Source organism: Hyperolius riggenbachi, chromosome 7 (genome assembly GCF_040937935.1).
Source record: "Hyperolius riggenbachi isolate aHypRig1 chromosome 7, aHypRig1.pri, whole genome shotgun sequence".
In the NCBI taxonomy this organism is placed as follows: domain Eukaryota; kingdom Metazoa; phylum Chordata; class Amphibia; order Anura; family Hyperoliidae; genus Hyperolius; species Hyperolius riggenbachi.
The window spans coordinates 20,545,089-20,568,190 of NC_090652.1; the positions used below are offsets into that span (position 1 = coordinate 20,545,089).

Consider the following 23,102-nt stretch of genomic DNA (forward strand, 5'->3'; position numbering starts at 1 on the left):
ATGGAGGGTCAACTTTGACCCTCTACATCACAGTCAGCAGGCCCAGTGTAGCCAATTAGGCTACACTAGCCCCTGGAGCCCCACCCCCCCTTATATAAGGCAGGCAGCGGCGGCCATTACGGTCACTCGTGTGCTGCCTGCGTTAGTGAGAGTAGGGCGAGCTGCTGCAGACTGTCTCTCAGGGAAAGATTAGTTAGGCTTAACTTGTTCCTGTCTGGCTGCATACCTGTTCTGTGAACCCACCACTGCATACCTGTGCTGTGAACCCACCACTGCATACCTGTGCTGTGAACCCACCACTGCATACCTGTGCTGTGAACCCACCACTGCATACCTGTGCTGTGAACCCACCACTGCATACCTGTGCTGTGAACCCACCACTGCATACCTGTGCTGTGAACCCACCACTGCATACCTGTTCAGTGAACCCACCACTGCATACCTGTTCAGTGAACCCACCACTGCATACCTGTGCTGTGAACCCACCACTGCATACCTGTTCTGTGAACCCACCACTGCATACCTGTTCTGTGAACCCACCACTGCATACCTGTTCAGTGAACCTGCCACTGCATACCTGTTCTGTTCAGTGGACCCGCCACTGTATACCTGTTCATTGAACCCACCACTGCATACCTGTGCTGTGAACCCACCACTGCATACCTGTTCTGTGAACCCACCACTGCATACCTGTTGTGTTCAGTGAACCTGCCACTGCATACCTGTTCTGTGAACCCGCCACTGTATACCTGTTCTGTTTAGTGAACCCGCCACTGTATACCTGTTCTGTTTAGTGAACCCGCCACTGCATACCTGTTCTGTTCAGTGGACCCGCCACTGCATACCTGTTCTGTTCAGTGGACCCGCCACTGTATACCTGTTCAGTGAACCCGCCACTGCATACCTGTTGTGTTCAGTGAACCTGCCACTGCATACCTGTTCTGTTCAGTGCCACTGTATACCTGTTCTGTTTAGTGAACCCGCCACTGTATACCTGTTCTGTTTAGTGAACCCGCCACTGCATACCTGTTCTGTTCAGTGCCACTGTATACCTGTTCAGTGAACCCGCCACTGCATACCTGTTCTGTTCAGTGGACCCGCCACTGTATACCTGTTTAGTGAACCCGCCACTGCATACCTGTTGTGTTCAGTGAACCTGCCACTGCATACCTGTTCTGTGAACCCGCCACTGTATACCTGTTCTGTTTAGTGAACCCGCCACTGTATACCTGTTCTGTTTAGTGAACCCGCCACTGCATACCTGTTCTGTTCAGTGGACCCGCCACTGTATACCTGTTCAGTGAACCCGCCACTGCATACCTGTTGGGTTCAGTGAACCTGCCACTGCATACCTGTTCTGTGAACCCGCCACTGTATACCTGTTCTGTTTAGTGAACCCGCCACTGTATACCTGTTCTGTTTAGTGAACCCGCCACTGCATACCTGTTCTGTTCAGTGGACCCGCCACTGTATACCTGTTCAGTGAACCTGCCACTGCATACCTGTTGTGTTCAGTGAACCTGCCACTGCATACCTGTTGTGTTCAGTGAACCTGCCACTGTATACCTGTTCTGTGAACCCGCCACTGTATACCTGTTCTGTTTAGTGAACCCGCCACTGTATACCTGTTCTGTTTAGTGAACCCGCCACTGCATACCTGTTCTGTTCAGTAAACCCGCCACTGTATACCTGTTCAGTGAACCCGCCACTGCATACCTGTTGTGTTCAGTGAACCTGCCACTGCATACCTGTTGTGTTCAGTGAACCTGCCACTGCATACCTGTTCTGTGAACCCGCCACTGTATACCTGTTCTGTTCAGTGAACCCACCGCATCAGTGCGCATACCTGTGCAGTTAAGTGAACCCACCTACCTACGTGAGTGCACGCAGTGTGATATACCACTCCGTGCATACCCGATATCGACAAAACAGGTAGAGGAAGAGGTAGTGCCAGAGCCAGAGGAAGGCCACCCGGCAGGTCTGCGCGAGGTCGTGTAAATGTAATTTCGTGTGGACCTGGCCCACAGTACAGTGCTCGGAAGAAGGCACGTCCCATCACCTCCCAAGATTGTCAGGACGTGGTTGAGTATTTAGCGACACAGAACACCTCATCTTGCTCAGCCACCAGCGCTACTACTAGCACCACTTCCGCTGCATTTGACACTTCGCAAGAATTATTTAGTGTTGAAATCACTGATGCACAGCCATTGTTGTTACAGCCAGATGAATTTTCACCAGCTCATATATTTGAGTTACCCGGCAACACTATGGATGTAACGTGTAAGGAGGATGAAGGACCTACTGATGGTGCATGTTTGGATTTGTCTGAGGCAAGCGAAGCTGGGCAGGATGATTACGATGATGACGATGATAGGGATCCTCTGTATGTTCCCAATAGAGGAGATGAAGAGGGGGACAGTTCTGAGGGGGAGTCAGAGAGTAGTAGGAGGAGAGAAGTTGCTGAAAGAAGCTGGGGCAGCTTTTCGTCAGAAACAGCTGGTGGCAGAGTCCGGCACCATGTATCGCCACCTATGTACAGCCAGCCAACTTGCCCTTCAGCATCAGCTGCTGAGGTCCCCATAGTGCCCACATCCCAGGGTGGCTCAGCGGTGTGGAAATTTTTTAATGTGTGTGCCTCAGATCGGACCAAAGCCATCTGTTCGCTCTGCCAACAAAAATTGAGCCGTGGAAAGGCCAACACTCACGTAGGGACAAGTGCCTTACGAAGGCACCTGGAGAAAAGGCACAAACAGCAATGGGATGGCCACCTGAGCAAAAGCAGCAGCAGCACACAAAAGCAAAGCCACCCTCCTTCTCCTCTTCCTCCTCCATCAGGTGCATTATCTGCTTCTGCCGCTTTCTCCCTTCCACCTTCACAGGCACCCTCCTCCACTCCGCCTCTGCCCTTGAGCGGTTCCTGCTCCTCTGCCCACAGCAGCAGTCAGGTGTCCGTGAAGGAAATGTTTGAGCGGAAGAAGCCAATTTCGGCCAGTCACCCCCTTGCCCGGCGTCTGACAGCTGGCGTGGCGGAACTGTTAGCTCGGAAGCTGTTACCATACCGGCTGGTGGACTCTGAGGCCTTCCGTAAATTTGTGGCCATCGGAACACCGCAGTGGAAGATGCCAGGCCGCACTTATTTTTCGAGAAAGGCCATACCCCAACTTCACCGTGAAGTTGAGGCAAGTGGTGTCATCTCTTGCGAAGAGCGTTGGGTCAAGGGTACACCTGACCACGGATGCCTGGTCTGCCAAGCACGGGCAGGGCCGCTACATTACCTACACAGCCCATTGGGTGAACCTGGTGGTGAACGATGGCAAGCAGGGCGCAGCGGACCAAATTGTGACACCTCCACGGCTTGCAGGCAGGCCTCCTGCCACCTCCTCTCCTCCTGCTACATGCTCTTCGCTGTCCTCCTCCTCCTTGGCTGAGTGGCAGTTCTCCTCTCCAGCTACACAGCCCCAGCTCCGCAGGGCCTATGCTGCATGCCAGGTAAGACGGTGTCACGCCATCTTAGACATGTCTTGTCTCAAAGCGGAGAGTCACACTGGAGCAGCTCTCCTGGCTGCTCTTAAGAAACAGGTGGATGAGTGGCTGACCCCGCACCACCTGGAGATAGGCAACGTGGTGTGCGACAACGGCAGCAATCTGCTTGCCGCTTTGCATATGGGGAAGCTGACACACATACCCTGCATGGCACATGTCATGAATCTAGTGGTTCAAAGATTTGTGGCAAAGTACCCTGGCTTAGCGAATGTCCTGAAGCAGGCCAGGAAGTTCTGTGGGCATTTGAGGCGGTCTTACACAGCCATGGCACGCTTTGCGGAAATTCAGCGCAAAAACATGCCGGTGAGACGCCTCATTTGCGATAGCCCGACTCGCTGGAACTCGACCCTGCTCATGTTCTCCCGCCTGCTAGAACAGAAGAAAGCCGTGACCCACTACCTCTACAACTACAGTAGAATGAAACAGTCTGGGAAGATGGGGATGTTCTGGCCCGACAACTGGACACTGATGGAAAATGCATGCAGGCTCATGCGGCCGTTTGAGGAGGTGACCAACCTGGTGAGCCGCAGTGAGGGCACCATCAGCGACTTAATTCCCTACGCTTACTTCTTGGAGCGTGCTGTGCGTAGAGTGGCGGATGAAGCTGTGAATGAGCGTGACCAGGAACCGTTATGGCAGGAACAGGCATGGGACCAATTTTCATCAGACCCAGCTGTTTCCTCAACACCTGCGGCAGCACAGAGGGGGGAGGAGGAGGAAGAAGAGAAGTCGTGTGCAGAAGACGAGTCAGACTCGGAGGATGATAAGCAAGGTGTTTCTTTGGGGGAGGAGGAGGAGGAGGAGGAGGGGACAGCGGCAGGAGAACAACCTCAGCAGGCATCGCAAGGGGCTTGTGCTGCTCAACCTTCCCGTGGTATTGTTCGCGGCTGGGGGGAGGAGGTTGACTTACCTGACGTCACTGAGGAAGAGCAAGAGGAGATGGAGGGTACTGGATCCGACTTTATGCAGATGTCGTCTTTTATGCTGTCCTGCCTGTTGAGGGACCCCCGTATAAAAAACCTCAAGGGGAATGACCTGTACTGGGTGGCCACACTACTAGACCCTCGGTACAGGCACAAAGTGGCGGACCTGTTACCAACTCACCGGAAGGTGGAAAGGATGCAGCACATGCAGAACCAGCTGTCAACTATGCTTTACAATGCCTTTAAGGTTGATGTGACGGCACAACGCCAGCAAGGTACCACTGCCACTAATCCTCCTCCCGTGTCCACGCAGTCAAAGACAGGACGCTAGCGATCTCATGGTGATGTCGGACATGCGGACGTTCTTTAGTCCAACGCCTCGCCGTAGCCCTTCCGGATCCACTCTCCACCAACGCCTGGAACGGCAGGTAGCCGACTACCTGGCCTTAAGTGTGGATGTAGACACTGCTGTGAACAGCGATGAGGAACCCTTGAACTACTGGGTGCGCAGGCTTGACCTGTGGCCAGAGCTGTCCCAATTTGCCATCCAACTTCTCTCCTGCCCTGCCGCAAGCGTCCTGTCAGAAAGGACCTTCAGCGCAGCTGGAGGCATTGTCACAGAGAAGAGAAGTCGCCTAAGTCACAAAAGTGTTAAGTACCTCACCTTTATCAAAATGAATGAGGCATGGATCCCGGAGGGCTGCTGCCCGCCCCAAGACTAAGTCAGTCCCCGCACACACAGCATCTTTGCCTGCACGCCGTGTGACTGGCTGCCTGGCCTGCCCCAAGAAGACTAAGTCGCTCCCAGTCCCTTCACACAGCATGTCTGCCTGCAGGCCGCTTGACTACCTTCTCCGCCACCACCAACAGGGTCCGGGACTCCAGGCGGATTGCTGAATTTTTTAGGCCGCTGCTAGCAGCGGCCGCTGTAATAATTTTTCTGGTGCGTGTACATGACTGCCTAATTTTTCTGGCTGCACTGCGGGCAGCTGCAACAACAAAAGAAAAGGCATGTACATGCGCCCATTCCCCTTCGTGATCATTACCTTGCCGTGGTGAAGGGGCTTGCGTATCACAATGAAGCAATGACCGGCGCCTAGATGAGTGTCTCGGGGGGCACACCCACGATAATAAGGTCGTTGCCTCATTGTGGTCAGACCAAATTTGATCAGCTGGACAGTCACTGTTCTGTCATTCAGCTACATCAGCCAGGCGACCATATGGGCTGTAAAGCCACCAAAACCTGCACTCTCGCCATGGTGCGCACCAGTCCAGCACGGCCGTCACTACACAAACAGCTGTTTGCGGTGCGTTACACGGTGAGTTTGGTGTGTCAGTGTGAAGCAGTACCTTAATTACACTACCTGATTGATGTATACACATGCAAGATGTTTGAAAGCACTTTAGGCCTGTCATTTAGCATTCAATGTGATTTCTGCCCTTAAAACGCTGCTTTGCGTCAAATCCAGATTTTTCCCCGGGACTTTTGGCATGTATCCCACTCCGCCATGCCCCCCTCCAGGTGTTAGACCCCTTGAAACATCTTTTCCATCACTTTTGTGGCCAGCATAATTATTTTTTTTTTTCAAAGTTCGCATCCCCATTGAAGTCTATTGCGGTTCGCGAACTTTAACGCGAACCGAACCTTCCGCGGAAGTTCGCGAACCAGGTTCGCGAACCTAAAATCGGAGGTTCGGCCCAACTCTATATAGGACCGCAATGATGGCTGGGAGAGGTTGGTACAGGCGGATTACATGGGCCTCAAAGGATGAGAAGTGCAGGGAAGGGGGCGGTGATAGGACCTGGAAGGTGCAGGGTGCGGAGAGAAGCGGACCCACTCCTCCTCCAGACCTCTTGTCAGGTCTGGGGGTGTGACTAAGGTGCAGTTCCCCATAGGAGAGAGCAGCAGCTGCGGTACAGTCAGAGGGGGTGAGCCATGTCTCTGTGAGGGCGAGGAAGGTGAGGGATTTGGAGAGGAAGAGCTCATGGATGGATGTGAGCTTGTTGCGGACAGATCTGGCATTCCATAGACCACAAAACAGAGGGAGAGAGTGCCTGGGGGTTGTATGGATTGGAATGAGATTATTATAGTGTGGTCTGCGGATGCAAGAGGAGTGTGGAGGGGCTGGAAGGGGGGTGGCTGGGAGTTTAGGGACCAGTGGGGTCTAGGGCTGGGTGGGTTGAGGATGGAGGGAGAAAGTACTGGGACCAGCTGGAGAAGCAGGTGGAGGAATAGCATGTGGTAGTGGTGGAGGGGTGGCAAAGGGTTGGTAGGAATATGGTGGGTGAAGTGTGGGTGAGCCAGAGAAAAGACTGGGGGAAGGGGTACATTACGTTGTGTGGTGAGGAGGCTGGCAGTGGTTTGGACAGAGGTAGATGTGTAGATGATGAATTGCCTGTCTGTGTCCCAGCTATGATATCCATGATGATTTGTCATCCTACCTTGCTGCTGCCATGCTTGTGATGAACAGTCATCTTATGCTGCTGCTGCTGTACTGGTATGAATGGCTGCAGATCTGGTTGATTTCCCCAGAGAGTGATGACAAGGAAAGAGGTGGAGACTCACAGCCGAGGAGGCTGGCTCTGATGACACACATAAGGGAGCATTGAACACGCCTGGCTCACATCCTGACGAATCGCCCACTAGAGGGGCGGGAAACGCGTCAATGGGCGGAGCCAGCACGCCATAGTGGAATCCCCACACACTGCTCTGTCTGTGGGAGTGCTTTTTGTACGGCGTCCCACGTGTTAGCCGAGCCGGTTTCTATGCTGGATGAACTGCCGGCAGGTAGAGGAAGCCATCTGCTCACTATCGATAGTGGTTCATCCTGATGCAGATTACTTAAATGAACTGAAGCCACATTTATCGCAGTGGGTACCCACGGAAAGATTCGAGCGGCGGAGGTGGTGAGAACATTGCAGGCAACTGCTGTGCTGGTCTTTTGAATTGCTTATCCACTATTAATTCTCCCTTGGGGCTTATGCACTAACCTATGCTGATTGCTGCTGTGCAGGTTGACTTCATGCCCCCTATGGGGAGCTTATAGTGTTCTATGAAGTAGCTGCATCTGCATCTTTGTCTGTCTGGGCCCATTATTTATTTATTGTATCTATAAAGTGCCAACATATTACGCAGCGCTGTACATTAGTTTAGGTTACAGACAATATTTAGGGGTGACATACAGCAATATGACAATACAGGAATACAAGAAAATCAGATCACACAGCACAGTATGAGTACAAGGTAATGCTTAGCCAGTCACTGAATGAAGCATGGAGATTAGGCAAGTTAGGTTCACTCAGATACATAGCATGAGTGTACAGTAATGGAGGTGCATGATCAGGTAGGACACAAAAGGAGGAGGACCCTGCCCAAAGGCTTACAATCTAGAGGGAGAGGTAAGGACACGAGAGGTAGGGGACCAGAGTTCAGCTGCGGGTTTAGAGCACTTGTGAGGGGTAAATGTGTCAGTATGCAAGGTGTGGGTGATTGGAAGTGCCGGCATAGCTTAGTTAGGAATAGCTAATGTGTAGCATATCCACTGGGTGCTGCAGCTCCAGCAAGTGATTTTAACTGGTTTTAGAAAATGCTGATTTTTGCATGCAATCAAGCAAGTGTGTTATTCATTTATAATGGAATAAATTAGTACTATCTGGTCTAACGTATCAAGAACCCTGCCATTCCTTTTTCTCTCTCTAAACTTGTTGCTTTGTCTGAAACTATTATCTAAGATTGTCTACAGAAGAAATTATAAACAATTTATCTTAGCTTAAAGAGAACCCGAGGTTGGTTTGAAGAATATTATCTGCATACAGAGGCTGGATCTGCCTATACAGCCCAGCCTCTGTTGCTATCCCAAACCTCCCGAAGGTCCCCCTGCACTCTGCAATCCCTCATAAATCACAGCCACGCTGCTGACAAACAGCTTGTCAGAGCTGGCTGTGTTTATCTCTATAGTGTCAGTCTGCTGCTCTCCTCGCCTCCTGCAGAACTCCAGTCCCCGCCTGCATCCCTTCCCTCCCTGCTGATTGGAGGGAAGGGACAGGGGCAGGGACCGGAGCTATGCAGGAGGCAGGGGAGCAGCTGAGACTGACACTACAGATGTAAACACAGCCTCAGAGCACGGCTGTGAGTTATGAGGGATTGCAGAGTGCAGGGGGACCTTAGTGGGGTTTGGGATATCAACAGAGGCTGGGCTGTATAGGCAGATCCAGCCTCTGTATGCAGATAACATTCTTTAAAGAGGAGCTGTTAGGTATAAGGTCTCAGAGAAAATAAACATATATATCAGTAGCTAAATACGGCTGTACTTACATTACATATGCATTTCACTGTCCACGTTTGGATTTCACAGAATTTGTATATAGTATATGCAGAGATTGATGCTCCTGACAGCTCATGGCAGGTTCCATGTTTGTCTGTCTCCTATGAAGCCAAATGTGTCATCATGTCCTGCCTGCTTCCTGATCACAGAAAAGCTCGTACTGAATAACACTAGTGTGCAGTGAATATTAATTAGCCATGTGGCTAGGAACAATAGCGGACTCCTGCAGTGTACTCTGCCCGGAGATTTTTCAGTGCTGTGCGCTGGACTGAGTTACAAGCTGCTGAAACTTGATCCTGTAACTTCTCATTAGCAGCCGAGGGGAGGGCCCCAGAATGCTTTGCAGTATGGTATGCGGCTTGCGTCCTCTTAAGGGCTTGGGTCTAACAGCTTTGCTGATAAGCACACATCATATGTAAGAGAGATTTTTAACTACAGTATTGCCTTTTTGGCTTCCTTCTAAACTGTTTAACACAGGAGAATAGAGGTTTAAATTAGCTTCTGCAGCCTGACAGTTACTCTTTAAACACACCTCGGGTTCTCTTTAATTTTAAATAGTTTTCTGAAAATTCGGCTATTTGCACTTGTCTAAGGAATAACTCTACAGTAGCTAGCATAAAACTGACACTAATTCTTGAAATGTATAAATATCTTTTAACAACAAATCAGGTACAATTTTTTTGTATCTACCCTAAGAAGCTTTGTCACAAAAAAAGAAGCTTTTAGTTAGACTGTAAATCCCACAGAATTGGCTTCTCCATTACACTGAATGCATTTTAGGCAAACTTTTTGAAATTGAATACATTTTTCGCTGAAGTTACCATAATTTGGGAAAACCCGCCCATCCCTAATTAAGGTTGCCTAGGTAAGTGACACCTTTTGTTCCTTAATTGTTAGAAAGTTATGAATGGTCTTCTTTCTTCACAGGCGTGGCACTGGAGCTTCAGGTTTCTCCTTCTCAGCAGGTACTCAGAGGCTCTGATGTCCATCTGGGCTGCACCTTCTCCGTGGTGGACCCTTCAGTGAAGCCCTCATACTTCAGTGCAATCTGGTATTTTAAGGGGAGACAAATTGTGACGTATGACAACATAGGCCTCAGTGTCCAGCCCAGGATGTCCTTCAATGGACAAGCTGCAGGAGATGGAGATGTTTCTTTAAATATATCCAACGTAGCAGTGTCTGATGATGGAACCTACACATGTTCTGTGATTTACAACATGGAGAGGAAGGAGAAAGATGTCCGTCTGCGCATTATGGGTAATTATCTGATGAGAATGGCAAAGACGTAAAAGAGCTGAGCCATGTAGCCTAAGGTGTATGGACAGTAATCAGCCTTTTTTCTACTTTTGTATTGCTTCTTCTCCAACCCCACCCACCATGTACATTTAGAAAAGGCACCCAATAATGTATGGTTTGCCAGGATTTGCCGATAGTAGAATATTGATAATATAACCATGTTCTACTAACACCTAATTCTCACTCTAACTTCCCTACATCCACTTCTAACTCTATTCTCCCGCTATATACCTAACAATAACACCCCTTTACCTATCTGAACCCCGGGCATCCAGATACTTATCCCTGCCTATGTCCATTTTTAAAATTTCCAGCCATACTATAGCCAAACATCCACTGCTATTTCCGGTAGCCACGTCAACCTTGAAGCTCAGCCATACTATTGATGAGCACCCAGTACTGCAACTACTCTCATCCAAACCACTGTAGTGCCATTCCTGCCACACTGCTGCTATGTCTCAGTCGCCACACAGCATTACACAGAGTTCAGCAATATAACAGCCAAATTTGGTACCCATATCTCTGACACATGTTAGAGTTCAGCTATAATGCCAAAATCCAGAGTCCCACATCCAGATTACCCTTCTGACATTGCCATACCCGCTAAGTACATTGTAAGCAATGGTAGGTGCCCAAATTACCAGGCACTCCATGCACCCAAATTCACTGTTTAGACCTCACAACACTGTATAACATAAATAGAGCATATTTGAGATTTTAAAATATTTAATATCAGATTTCTAGTACTCAAAATCATATAATGTTATTATCTTAATCAAGCTGAAAACAAGTAGTCAGGTAAACATAAGGTCATACTCACATTAACAGAAACGTAGGTCTTGGCATGTCGGATCAGTAAATGACAGCAAGGAACAAGCAGCAAAAAAGTGCATGTCAACAAATATGAAATCATTTATCAGGCACTCAGATTTATGCAATTAGATTATACAGCATCTCATTTATGGACTGCAACAACATGATGATAAAAAAGGGAAGAAATTATGATACTTGTTTCTTGAAAAAAAAGTTTGCAAATAAATAAACCTGAAATAAAAACAGTTAAAGCGGTATCGTCACCATAAAAATCAAATTTCAACAGCAACTGGTCTGAGTGTATTAAGTGATAAAGATGCTAAGCCTGCATTCAAAACTTTCAAAACTTTTTCTGCTGTTATGATTTGGAGTTATCACATACTTAAGTAGCACTGGCCCTTTAGTAGTCAGTGCTAAAGAATTGCATGCTGGGCGTTCTTTTTATCTATAATCTATTCCTCCTCTTCCCTTTATTTCCCTGCCAGCTGCTTATCTGAAACCTAATCCCCCTACTCACTTGTGTTTACAAGCAAGGCTGAGGCGACTCAGTGATTGGAGGAGACAAGAAAAAAAGTAAAGGGCAGAAATGACATCACTAGTTAGCCTTAACTGTGGGCAAAAGACATGGTTCCCACCAGGAACAGAATTCTCGTCATTTACTATATAACATTCACTGAAATCAAAACGTGGACAGTATAATACATGTGTTATGTAAGTAGATCAAGTATTTATCTACTTATATATTTGTTTTTTCCCCTGGCATAGTATGGCTGATCCTACTGCTTTAATGTGATAGAAATTATGGAAAAGAGTTACTTACAGCTTTTAAACCATGCATCTGATTTGCTCAGACTCCTCTGGGCTGGGATGATTTACTAAGTTGCCTCTGGGATTTTAGACTTTTTTGCACTTTGCTTTGTTTTGTTTGTTAATATTTTTATATCTTGATTATTTCACACGCTGGTGATGCTTAGGTTATACTATTTATGATATTTCTTTCCTCATAGTCTCACCATTGGTGACAGTGGATCAGGTCAGCAGTAATGGTCAGATCACGTTGCTCTGTATGGCCACCGGATTCTTCCCCCCAGATATTGAGATCAAATGGATAAAAAATGAAAAAGTTCTCCCTCGTTCTGATTTGAGTGAAATCACACGTAGTGAAGATCTAACCTATTCAGCCAAGGGCTCCTTCACATTTTCACCAAAAGAGGATGATTGGAATGGGACCTTCTTCTGCAGAGTCCGTCACTTCTCTCTACAGGAGCCTCTTCTGAAGGACTTGCAGCTTCTCCATCCAGGTATACATCCATACTCAAACATGTAACTCAAATTTTTGTGAAAAAAATGATACAATAATTTGGCACTACAAATATTTACTTTGTGATCGATGTTCCAAAAGTTCTTGTCCAGTTTTCAGCCAGGTGTAATTTTCTACAACTGACAGGAAATTCTCAACTCCCGGACATCTTATTATAGTCTTCCTTTGAGGTTCTTCCACTTCAGGGTCACACAACCTCACACTTGCATGGACAGCCATGGAGCCACTAGCTGTTCTGATTCAGCTTCCCAAAAAGGGGTGGGAAGAGACATCCCAGGTTAAATAAAAGATCATAAACTTTCAAAAAGGGAACTAACAGTAAAATGGATGACAATAACCATTTTTATTATTATAAAAACTACAGATGATGCCTTTCGTGGACTGAGTCCCACTTCCTCAGGTCAATACGAGTGTGGTACACACTTATAATTATGATTGACCAATCACTGAACTATTTTACCACCTCCATGTAGCTTGAGGGTTAACAGATATTGCATACTATGAGCTGAGTTTTATAGGTTAACTCTTATACTACATGGTGGTAGTAAAATTGGTCAGTGATTGGCCAATCATAATTGAAAGTGTGTACCAGGCTTAATTCCAGGAAAAGGATGATCCTCTGTCTCCAATAGGATAAGCCATAGACCCTGAACTTGCATGGTGATCAGATGTTTCTGACTGAAGTCTGACTGGATTAGCTGCTAGAAATGGCCCGAACCTCCGATTTTAGGTTCGTGAACCCGGTTCGCGAACCTCCGCAAACGTTCGCGAACCGCCATAGACTTCAATGGGGAGGCGAACTTGAAAAATTAGAAAAAATTATGCTGGTCAGAAAAGTAATGGAAAAGATATTTCAAGGCATCTAACACCTGGAGGGAGACATGATTAACTGGAATAGACGTCACAAGTCCCAGAATTTTTTTTAGTTTTCACACAAAGCAGTGTTTTATGACATCAATCAGGGAGTTTAATTCTCCCTCTTCCCTTTCTCCCTCCTCCCTCTCGGATCTTGTCTTCTAGGGATTTGTAGGATGTCAAAAGCACGCTCACATACATTGGCCAGGAATCGAACCCAGGTCAACTGCGTGGAGGGCAGCTATGCTCACCACTATACTACAAGCTAAAGCCAGCTTACTTGTGTCTTACAACACATTGGCTTAAAGAGAAACTCCGACCAAGAATTGAACTTTATCCCAATCAGTAGCTGATACCCACTTTTACATGAAAAATATAATGATTTTCACAAACAGACCATCAGGGGGCGCTGTATGACTGATTTTGTGCTGAAACCCCTCCCACAAGAGGCTCTGGTACCGTACGGTACTCTGGGCAAACTGCCACAATGTAACAATGACACACACAGGAAATGGCTGTTTATAGCTGTCTGTTAAAGCCAGAACAGCTACATAATCTGCCCACAGTAACAATGTCACCATGTAATACATGTCAGAATGTGAATCTGGGAGAGGAAAGATTTTACAATGAGCAAACTCTGACTAAATCATGTATACATAATTATTGTAAAAATTAAGCACCTTTTTATATTAAATTATTTTCACTGGAGTTCCTCTTTAAGACTTTACCAAATTCAATGCTCCAATATGGGGAAGCTTCTCTGTTTGCTGTTTTTTTTTTTTTTTTTTTTAAAGTGTGGTGTCACAGTTCATTCATCTCTCCAACTACAAGAAAGGCCCAGGAGTACCATAATATCTATGTTACAGCAGAGCCCTTATTACACTTTCTCTTACAGGGCTATGGAAACCGTTTTGCCCATGCGATAAAGCGAGGTGCAAAAATGAAATCATACCTAGCAGAGGATGGTTTCAATCCATCAACCTTGGGGTTATGGGCCCAGCACACTTCTGCTGCAGTCTGTTACAGCAAGGCCCTAATGACACTTTCTCTTAAGGGGCTATGGCCGCCATAGCCCCTTATGAGAAAGTGTCATTAGGGTCTTGCTGTAACAGATTGTAGTGTAACTATTTCAACTAATGCACCCTTCTTAAACTTGAAGATTATACACAAACATAAGCAGACTGCAGAGTGGCGCAGCGTAAGTGTGCTGGGCCCATAACCCAGAGGTTGATGGATCTAAACCATCCTCTGCTAGGTGTACTTTATTTTTTACACCTTGCTTTACCACATGGGTCAATCGGCGGCCCTAGCCCCTTAAGAGAAAGTGTCGTTAGGGCCTTGCTGTAACATAGATTGTAGTGTAACTATTTCAACTAATGTACCCTTCTTAAACTTAAAGATTGTGTAATGATCTGTAACAGCTCTTAACAGCACGATAGTCAGTACTTTATTCAGAGTGTGATCACACATGTTTTTAGTGCACAGTAACACAGGAGTGAGATAGCCCTTGGCTGTAGGGACTATCACTAGGTAGAGTGGTCGTACAGGCAATATTGGTAGCAGGTCAGTCAGGAGGCAGTACAGAGTCGTCAGGCAAAGGCGTAGTGAGAACCAGGCAAAAGGTCGGTAACAGGTCAGATGAGCAAAGGTACAAAATCAGGAGGCAATATCAGTCGGGGTCGGGCCGGCAACAATCAGAAAGGCAGAGTACAGAATCAAGAGGCAGAGGGCGGAGTCAAGAGTTTCAGGCAAAGAATCATACACAGCTATCAATAATATTCCTAGCTATGTGTGAATCCCCGGGGTCCCGCCTGATCAAACACACTGACTAAGGTCTGAGAGCTTAACCGCAAAGTATCAGCAACAGCAGACAATGAGCTACTGACAGCTTGGGTCTTAAATACAGACAGGAAATTCCGCAGTTCCACCCAGCGCACTTCAGCCAATCAGGAGCGGTGATCGGTCCTGCCATGTCAGCTGACCGGCCGGTCAGCTGACTCGCCTCCTCAAAGCATAAAGGTCCTGTCTCCTGGCGCGCGTGTGCGCTGCTCTACTGAGATGTAACCTGGAGAGACCTGTCCTGCCTGCGCAGCGGAAGTGTGCTTGGCCCATAACCCAGAGGTTGATGGATTAAAACCATCCTCTGCTAGGCATGATTTCATTTTTGCACCTCGCTTTATCGCATGGGCAAAACGGTTTCCATAGCCCTGTAAGAGAAAGTGTAATAAGGGCCCTGCCATAACATGCAGCTAAGACTACTCCTGGGCCTTTCTTGTAGTTGAAGAGATGAGTGAACTGTGACACCACACTTAAAAAAAAAAGAGAAGCTTCCCCATATTGGAGCATTGGATTTGGTAAAGTCTTAAGCCAATGTGTTGTAAGACACAAGTAAGCTTTAGGTTTGCAGGAATGGTTGCATGGCCACCTAGCTTTTCATCCTTCCCAGGCCAGCTAGGCTGGCTTCAGCATGTAGTGCTGGTGGTATAGTGGTGAGCATAGCTGCCCTCCAAGCAGTTGACCTGGGTTCGATTCCTGGCCAATGTATGTGAGCGTGCTTTTGACATCCTACAAATCCCTGGAAGACAAGATCCTCCTCCGGAGGGGGAGAGAGGGAGCTCTTGTGGGGTGCTATATAAGGAATAACAATCAGCCAGGAGCAAGCTAACAAGCGCATAACTAAGCTTTCCCTAGCAGAGTCTAATAGCAGCTATCCCTTCACTAATTACTGTAGGCAGACGAGTGAGTAAAACGGCTGGAGAACCCTGCCTTTTATAAGGGTGGGTGGGGCTCCAGGACTGAGTGTATCCTGATTGGCTACAATGTGCCTGCTGACTGTGATGTAGAGGGTCAAAGTTGACCCTAATGGCGCACTATGGGGGAGAACCGAACTTCTGCAAAAGTTCGCCTTTGCTGGCGAACTCGAACCACCCAAAGTTCGCCTGGAACCGTTCGGGCCATCTCTATTAGCTGCATGCTTGTTTTAGGATTGTGACTCAATACTGCTGTAGCCTAATAGATCAGCAGGATAGTCAGGCAACTGGTATTGTTTAAAAGGAAATAAATATGGCAGCCTCTATATTCCTCTCACTTCAGGTGTCCTTGAGAGGAGGTGGTTAGAGTTAGGCATCGCAAGGGGGGTGGCTAGGCTAAAGCATTGGAGGGAAGTGGTTAGGGTTAGGCATCGTAGGAGGGGTGGTTATGGTTAAGCATTGGAGGGGAGTGGTTATGGATAAGCATTGGAGGGGGGTGGTTAGGTGTGTAGGCATTGGAGGGGAGTGGCTAGGGTTAAAGGATACATCCGAGCTGCTAAAAAAAAAAATGAGATCTACTTACCCGGGCTTCCTTCAACCCCTGGTAGCCAATATATCCCTCACCGCAGCTCTGGTGTCCCGAGATCCCCTCTGATTCAGATGCCAAGCTCGCCAGGTCAGCATCTACTGTGCCTGCGTGAGCCCTGCTGGTGATTGCGCTCCCATAGTCTGAAGCGTTCAGCTCCGAGTTTGCTCATGAGAACACCTTCTTATATTTCCACAGAGGAATCATCTAATACAGCTGCTGTTGTTTCTGGTATCGTTGTGGTTCTGTTCACAATAATAATTGCAGTTATCTGTGTCCTTTGGCCGAGGCTGAAACGCAGAAAAGGTAATATATTCTGTTTTTACAATACTTGTTTAAAAGTGCTAAAGAATAATTGTACATCGATTACTCTTTCCCCATCCCCATTTATAATCTTTAATGCATGCATGCAATGTTTCTATCCAGGGCTGGGTTTGCTGTTTGTGTTTGGGGGGAATGTTGTGATTTGGCTCTGGAATTCTAAGATATGAACATATACAATGTTTAGGTGCTCTGAATTCATCACCAAAAATGTACTCCATGCCACACAGTGTGCTCTTCTGCTGGTGTAGCTTATCTGTTTCAAGGATTGACATTTTGTGTGTTCAGAAGAGATGATATTATTTATACCTTGGTTGTAACAAATTGTTATTTGAGATACTGTCTGCCCATTCTCCTCCGACATCAACAAGGCATTTTTACTCAAACAACTGTCACTCTCTGGATATTTTCTCTTTTTTGGACCATCTCTGTAAACCATAGAGATGGTTGTGTGTGAATATTCCAGTAGACCAGCAGTTTCTGAAATAATCAGACTAGCTCTTCTGGCACTGTTGGAATGTCGGTTTAGCAACAACAGTATACTATGTGTTTATCTGTGCATTACCACCTATAACCACAGGATGACAGTGTGTACTAGTAACAAAGGTCTTAATACATCCTGTGTCTGTAAAATGAAGTTGTGAATAAACTAGTTTATTATTCTTGGTGTGTAATAGCCATGAGGCTGATTGTTATCTGTTTCTCCTGCATCCCACATTGCTGCACACTAAGAAGATAGGGTATACTAGCTGTCTAACAGGCACCAACAACCATGCTATGTTCAAAGTCCCATAAATCCCCCTTTTCCTTACTCTCCTGCCTTGCTTACACTCTGTGTAGATGCCCAATTGTATTGAGTGGCTCCCTTGCGATTGGCTGACTATTTGTGTTACAGTTAACATGAAATGAGAAATCTCACTTCTGGTTTAAAGAGGATCTGTAACGTCAAAAGATCCCCTGTGGGGTACTCGCCTCGGGTGGGGGAAGCCTCCGGATCCTAATTAGGCTTCCCACGCCATCCTCCGTCCCTCAGGGGTCTCGCTGCAGCCCTCCGTGAAAGATGACGTCAATATTTACCTTCCCGGCTCCTGCGCAGGCGCTCTGATGGCTGTCGGCTCCGAACTACACGGAAATACCCGATCGCCGTCGGGTCAGCTCTATTGCGCAGGCGCAAGTTTCTGGCACCTGCGCAGTAGAGCGGACCCGACTGAGATCGGGTATTTCCGTGTAGTTCGGAGCCGAAAGCAGCCACAGCGCCCCCGCTGGAGCCAGCAAAGGTAAATATTAAACTGACAGTCGGGTCTGTCGCCGGCTGTTCGGAGGGCTGCAGCGAGACCCCCGTGGGACAGAGGACGGCGTGGGAAGCCTCATTAGGATCCGGAGGCTTCCCCCACCCGAGGTGAGTACCCCCCAGGGGATGTTTTTGATGTTACAGAGTCTCTTTAAAGTGGTCTGAAACTCTGACATAACATTCAATAAAAATGTGTTTTCCTACTTTTTATTACTGATACAGCTATCATATTTGCTTTTGTGCATAAGTAATATTGTCTGTTTACAAATTACAAGTTTCCAAAGTGTAGTTTATCGTACCCTGAAAGCTGGCATTGTATTTTATTCAAACTACATTTTATTATATATGAACAACTTCTAATGAGCTTTTCTGGACTGTGTGTGTGTGTGTCTGAAGGACAGAGAGCTCCTTCACTTGTTAGTCTGTGTTTACACACATTGTAACAAGACTGGAATGCAAACAGAGTGTGAGAGAACGCGGAAAAGCCGCCGTGTGTGCTGACAGCAAGGCGGCTGATTCCACGTCTGGCGCGGCGGTTTGCACGCGGAGGCGTGCGTCTGATAGTCTGAGGGAACGCGGAGAAACTGCCGCATGCACCAACAGCAAGGCGCCTGGTTCCGCGTCCAGCGTGGCAGTTTGCACGCAACAGCGTGCATCTGGTGTGGCTGAGTCTTTTAGTTCACACAGGTTCAGGAATACGCGCGCGCGCCCTGAGAGGCAGAACTTTTATGGTGGCCAAGGGGGATCAACTGACCAGGCTGGTCAGCTGACCTCAGAGCGGGTAGTCATTGGTTTATCACTTGGAGGTGGCGCCAGAGAGCGCTGTTCTATATATAGGCACTGCTGGCCACTTACAACTTGTCTGCCGTTGCGATAACTACGTGGAAGCACTCAGACCTTAGTCAGATCCAACAGTGTGTTTGAACCAGGAGGACCTGGGAACTCACACTGAGCCAGATTACTTGTGTTATCATTCTGTTATACTTAAGACCAGTTCCAGGGTGTAGAGACCATGGACCTCACACCCAGACTAGGGAACTTGTGTTATCATTCTGTTATACTCAGACTAGTTCCAGGATGTAGAGACCACGGACCTCACACCCAAGACTAGGCATTGTTTGATATCTGTTATGACTTATTGCTTTCCTGACTATCCCTCTGCTCTCTGATTCGGTACCACGCATATCTGATATTCCGTTGCCAAACCTTGCCTGCCCTGGATACCGAATCAGCTTTCTGTCTTTGTACTTTGTCTGACCGTGTGTTGCCGACCTGGCTTGCCCGACCTCGAGAGCTATCTCTCCCCGTTAAGAGATAGTCTCCAGATCAGTCAGTGACATCCATCTTCAGGTGTCACTCACTCTCTGTTCTTTCCCACCTTCAGCCTGACTCCGCCCCTTGGAGAGTCTCAGGCTGCTGGAAGGTTTTGTACTCTCTAAAAGCAGTATTGCCATACTGCCCAGGACAACCTGCCCTCCAGGTGGTTTACTCAAAGTATACTGTTACACCAAACACACATATATATATATATATATATATATATATATATATATATATATATATATATATATATCTATATATATCTCTCCAGAGGTTAGAAATATATATCTGTATCATCGGTGATTCTGCAGATCATCAATAATCAGATTCTCTGTGTTTTGACACTGATCGTTACACAGAGATATTGTTATCTACAGTTTGGATGTGGTTTGAAGCTGAATAGCAGGACAAAATGCTTTTGTTAAACTATTTCAGTGATGTTCTGCTTAAAAAATGTCTGGGACAGTAGCTTTCAAGCTGTGAGGAATCTTAGAGCAAAGTAGAAATGCTGGCTTTCAGACCACTTTAATACTAAGCTGAGTAGAGGGAAGGCTCTTGATATTATACAGCGTTCCGACTTCTAGGCCCAGTCTGTCGTTCCAGTGCATCCACCGGTAAAGTTATTTGTTGGAATAGCTCTTTGAAACTACTTGTGTTCCTGAGTAGTTCCAAGCATTGGTATGTTGCTACTACGTATGTGTGAGTATGGATTTGCGCATTCACAGTGGCAAAACATTTGTCCTCAGAATTATTGGTGAGTAGTTCCAAAGAACTGTTTAACCTAGCAGGTTGAATAGCTTTACTATGGCTAAAAGCACTGGAACAGCGGGCCGGTCTGAGGAGCAGGAAGGCCCTATATTTTCTAGAACCTTCCCTCTACTAAGGTAAGTATTAAACCTCAAGTGAGTTTTCTCACTTAAAGTTTATTTTAACAAGCAGTTGAACAGGTGTACCTAATAAAGTGGCTGGTGAGTAAAGGTCTACATGCAGCTATTGTAAGTCAGAAGTGATCTCTATACATTGTTTAAAGGGACTCCGAGGAGTAGCTAAAAACAAAACCCGGAACTTACCTGGGGCTTTCTCCAGCCCACCGTAGGTCTGGAGGTCCCCCGGCGTCCTCCTGGCTCCTCTCCCGGGCCCTCTGCAGAAATTACGACCGGCGACACCGGGGCCGAGTGTCGGGCTGACCCTTCCTGAATGGTCACGCTCGTCGTCATCACGCCGGCCGCTACGCGTCATCATAGCGGCCGGTGTGCCAGTACTGCACATGCCGTGATGACGATGAGCATCATCATTCAGGAAGTGCCAGCCCGACACTCGGCCCCGGTGTCGCCGGTCATGATTTCTGCGGAGGGACCTGGAGAGGAGCCAAGAGGATGCCGGGGGACCTCCTGACCTACGGTGGACTGGAGAAAGCCCCAGGTAAATTCCGATTTGGTTTTTAGCTACTCCACGGAGTCCCTTTAATTGGAAACCAAAACAGAGCTTGTTTATAATTGTGAAATGTTTTGCCATCAAAATGAACTCCTAAGTCCTCCTAAGCCTCTGGAGGATTGTCGCATTGCTCCCAACTGTCCCTCTTTTGGAGGGACAGTCCCTCCCTCCATGCGATCGGCTGTCATAGGCTTCAGCTCTCACTGTGGTGCCCCCCAGGAGGACGGCCTAGTCACAGGGCTGTCCCCAGTACAGCGATGCAGTAGATCGCAGCACTGTACAGCAATAAAAGACACGGTTTTGCCATCTAACAGTCTCCCAGCGGCGATCGCCGCTGGGAGACTGAAGGCGATGCGGAGCTCCGTCATCGGAGCTCGCGCATCGGTGTGCGCGATCTCCCGCAAACTATGCCCCAAGGGCTTTATGCCAATAGGCGTTAGGCAGTCCTGGGACTGCCGCCGTGGCCATTCCCATTGCCGTGACTCGGTCAGCAAACGGTTCAAAAAATTGTTTTGTGATGGATTTCCGCTTCCTGTTGTCTTCCTAGTGATTTGCACAAAATGCAAAAGAAAAATGCATGAAAATCGCACACAACATTAACATAAAACATGACATAAAACGCAGCTTTTCATGTTGTATTATGTGTGCACCCAGCCTTAGAAAAAGCTCTTGCAGTGTGAACCAGCCCATAGTCTGAAGACTGCAGGCTGATTGCAGATGGTAGGACACTCATTGCAAATGCATGCCACACGTTGCAGCAACATGCATGCAGGGAAAAACTGCTATGTGAAATTAGTCTAAAAACACACGATTGGTTCACACGATGGCCAGGGGCCCCGGACCTCTCTCACTGGCCGGGGCCCCAAGGCCAACACATGATACCTGGAGGGGAGTGCAGGTGGGCCTGGACCTCTCACACCTGCACTCCCCTCCAGGTATCATGTGTTGGCCTTGGGGCCCCGGCCAGTGAGAGAGGTCCGGGGCCCCTGGCCATCGTGTGAACCAATCGTGTGTTTTTAAACGTTTTTTTTTCAGCTCTAGGACATGGCGGACAGGTGAGCGGTTAGGGAGGGACCCCTGTGGGAGGGATGCCTGCACGGGGCGGTCCTGCTAGCGACGCAATCTTGCGATGGCGTCCAACTGAAGCCTCCCACCTGAATGCTAATGGCTGCTAGATGTGGGATGGCAGGTAAAGGGTGTATGACAGTGCATCCTGATTGGCTGACGAGCACCTGCTGACCAATTTCAAATGTAGCTGGATGCATGTACTGCTGTGTTCTATTGCTTGTGTGTGTTTAATGTGAAATTAGTCCCAATTCCTTGAGATGAATGGGTAAGAAGGGGTGTGTTCAGGATCAGAATGAGATTTATTTCACCAAGTACTGTACAATGAGGAGTTGTAACCAGAATTGGTCTTGGCACATACAGGGTCAGTGATGGTAAGAAATGTTGAATCAGGATGATACCATTTATTGGCTAACTTAAAACAATAAAAGAGTAAAGTTAGCCATGCGTCAGGCGACTTGGCGGCCGATCGACCATCTGATTTGGTCTGATGTATGGGCACATTAAGCTTTCAGCTATTCCGCCTTCATCAGACTTAAAACCTGTATGCCGACAAGTAAGAGCACACAGCTATATACATGCAAGATTAAAAGTGGATACATAGATTTTTTGTGAAACATGAATACATGTCATATCTCTCTGAGCCCCTCCTGCAGATTTGTTCTCCAAACCTGATATTGTATTTGTGTAGAGTGGGATTCTGTATCCTCAGTCCTTGTGGTACAAGGTTCTCATTTTTGCATGCAGTGGCAGCTCCAGCTTAAAATTTTTGAGGGGGCACAAAGGGGCATGATGATTGGCCAGTGGGGCACATTTGGGTGATCAAAATAAATATTTTTATGGCGAGCTTTAGATATTTTTTGCCTAACTTAGGTGATACAATTTAGGCTAAGTCCTTTCTATAGGGATTTAGCATGAGATATCCTTATCCTATAGGTCCCTAGATCGCCACATATAAAGTTATTAATTTTCTAAAATTTCGGCTAACTAGTTCAGCAATAATAAAAACCAAATGTAAACATCACAAACAAAGCTCAGAGGCATTTGAACAGAGCAGATTGTTCAAACGATGCTGCTATTATTGAAGAGAAAGTTACCTACAGATGTACTTGGCTAGGTGGCTGGCATGCTTTAATTCTTACTTGCTAGCAAGCTGCTCCTGTGTGGCCAGATCACAGACAAATCATTTCAGCCCCCAGCCTGTGTCTCACAACACTACAAACAAGGGGAGGGGGGGGGGGGGGGCAGGAGAGAGAGAA

The 23,102-nt window shown here is 47.4% G+C and overlaps 1 protein-coding gene across 1 annotated transcript in view; it reads left to right on the top strand.

The window, feature by feature from the left end:
• Nucleotides 1–12,227, top strand: part of LOC137525937 (tapasin-related protein-like) — a 35,839-nt gene extending 23,612 nt beyond the window's left edge. The window contains exons 2-3 of the mRNA XM_068247145.1: nt 9,719–10,048; nt 11,908–12,227. Of these exons, the coding sequence (XP_068103246.1) occupies nt 9,719–10,048; nt 11,908–12,227 (650 nt within the window). The remainder of the gene's footprint in view (nt 1–9,718; nt 10,049–11,907) is intronic.
• Nucleotides 12,228–23,102: the final 10,875 nt, after the last annotated feature.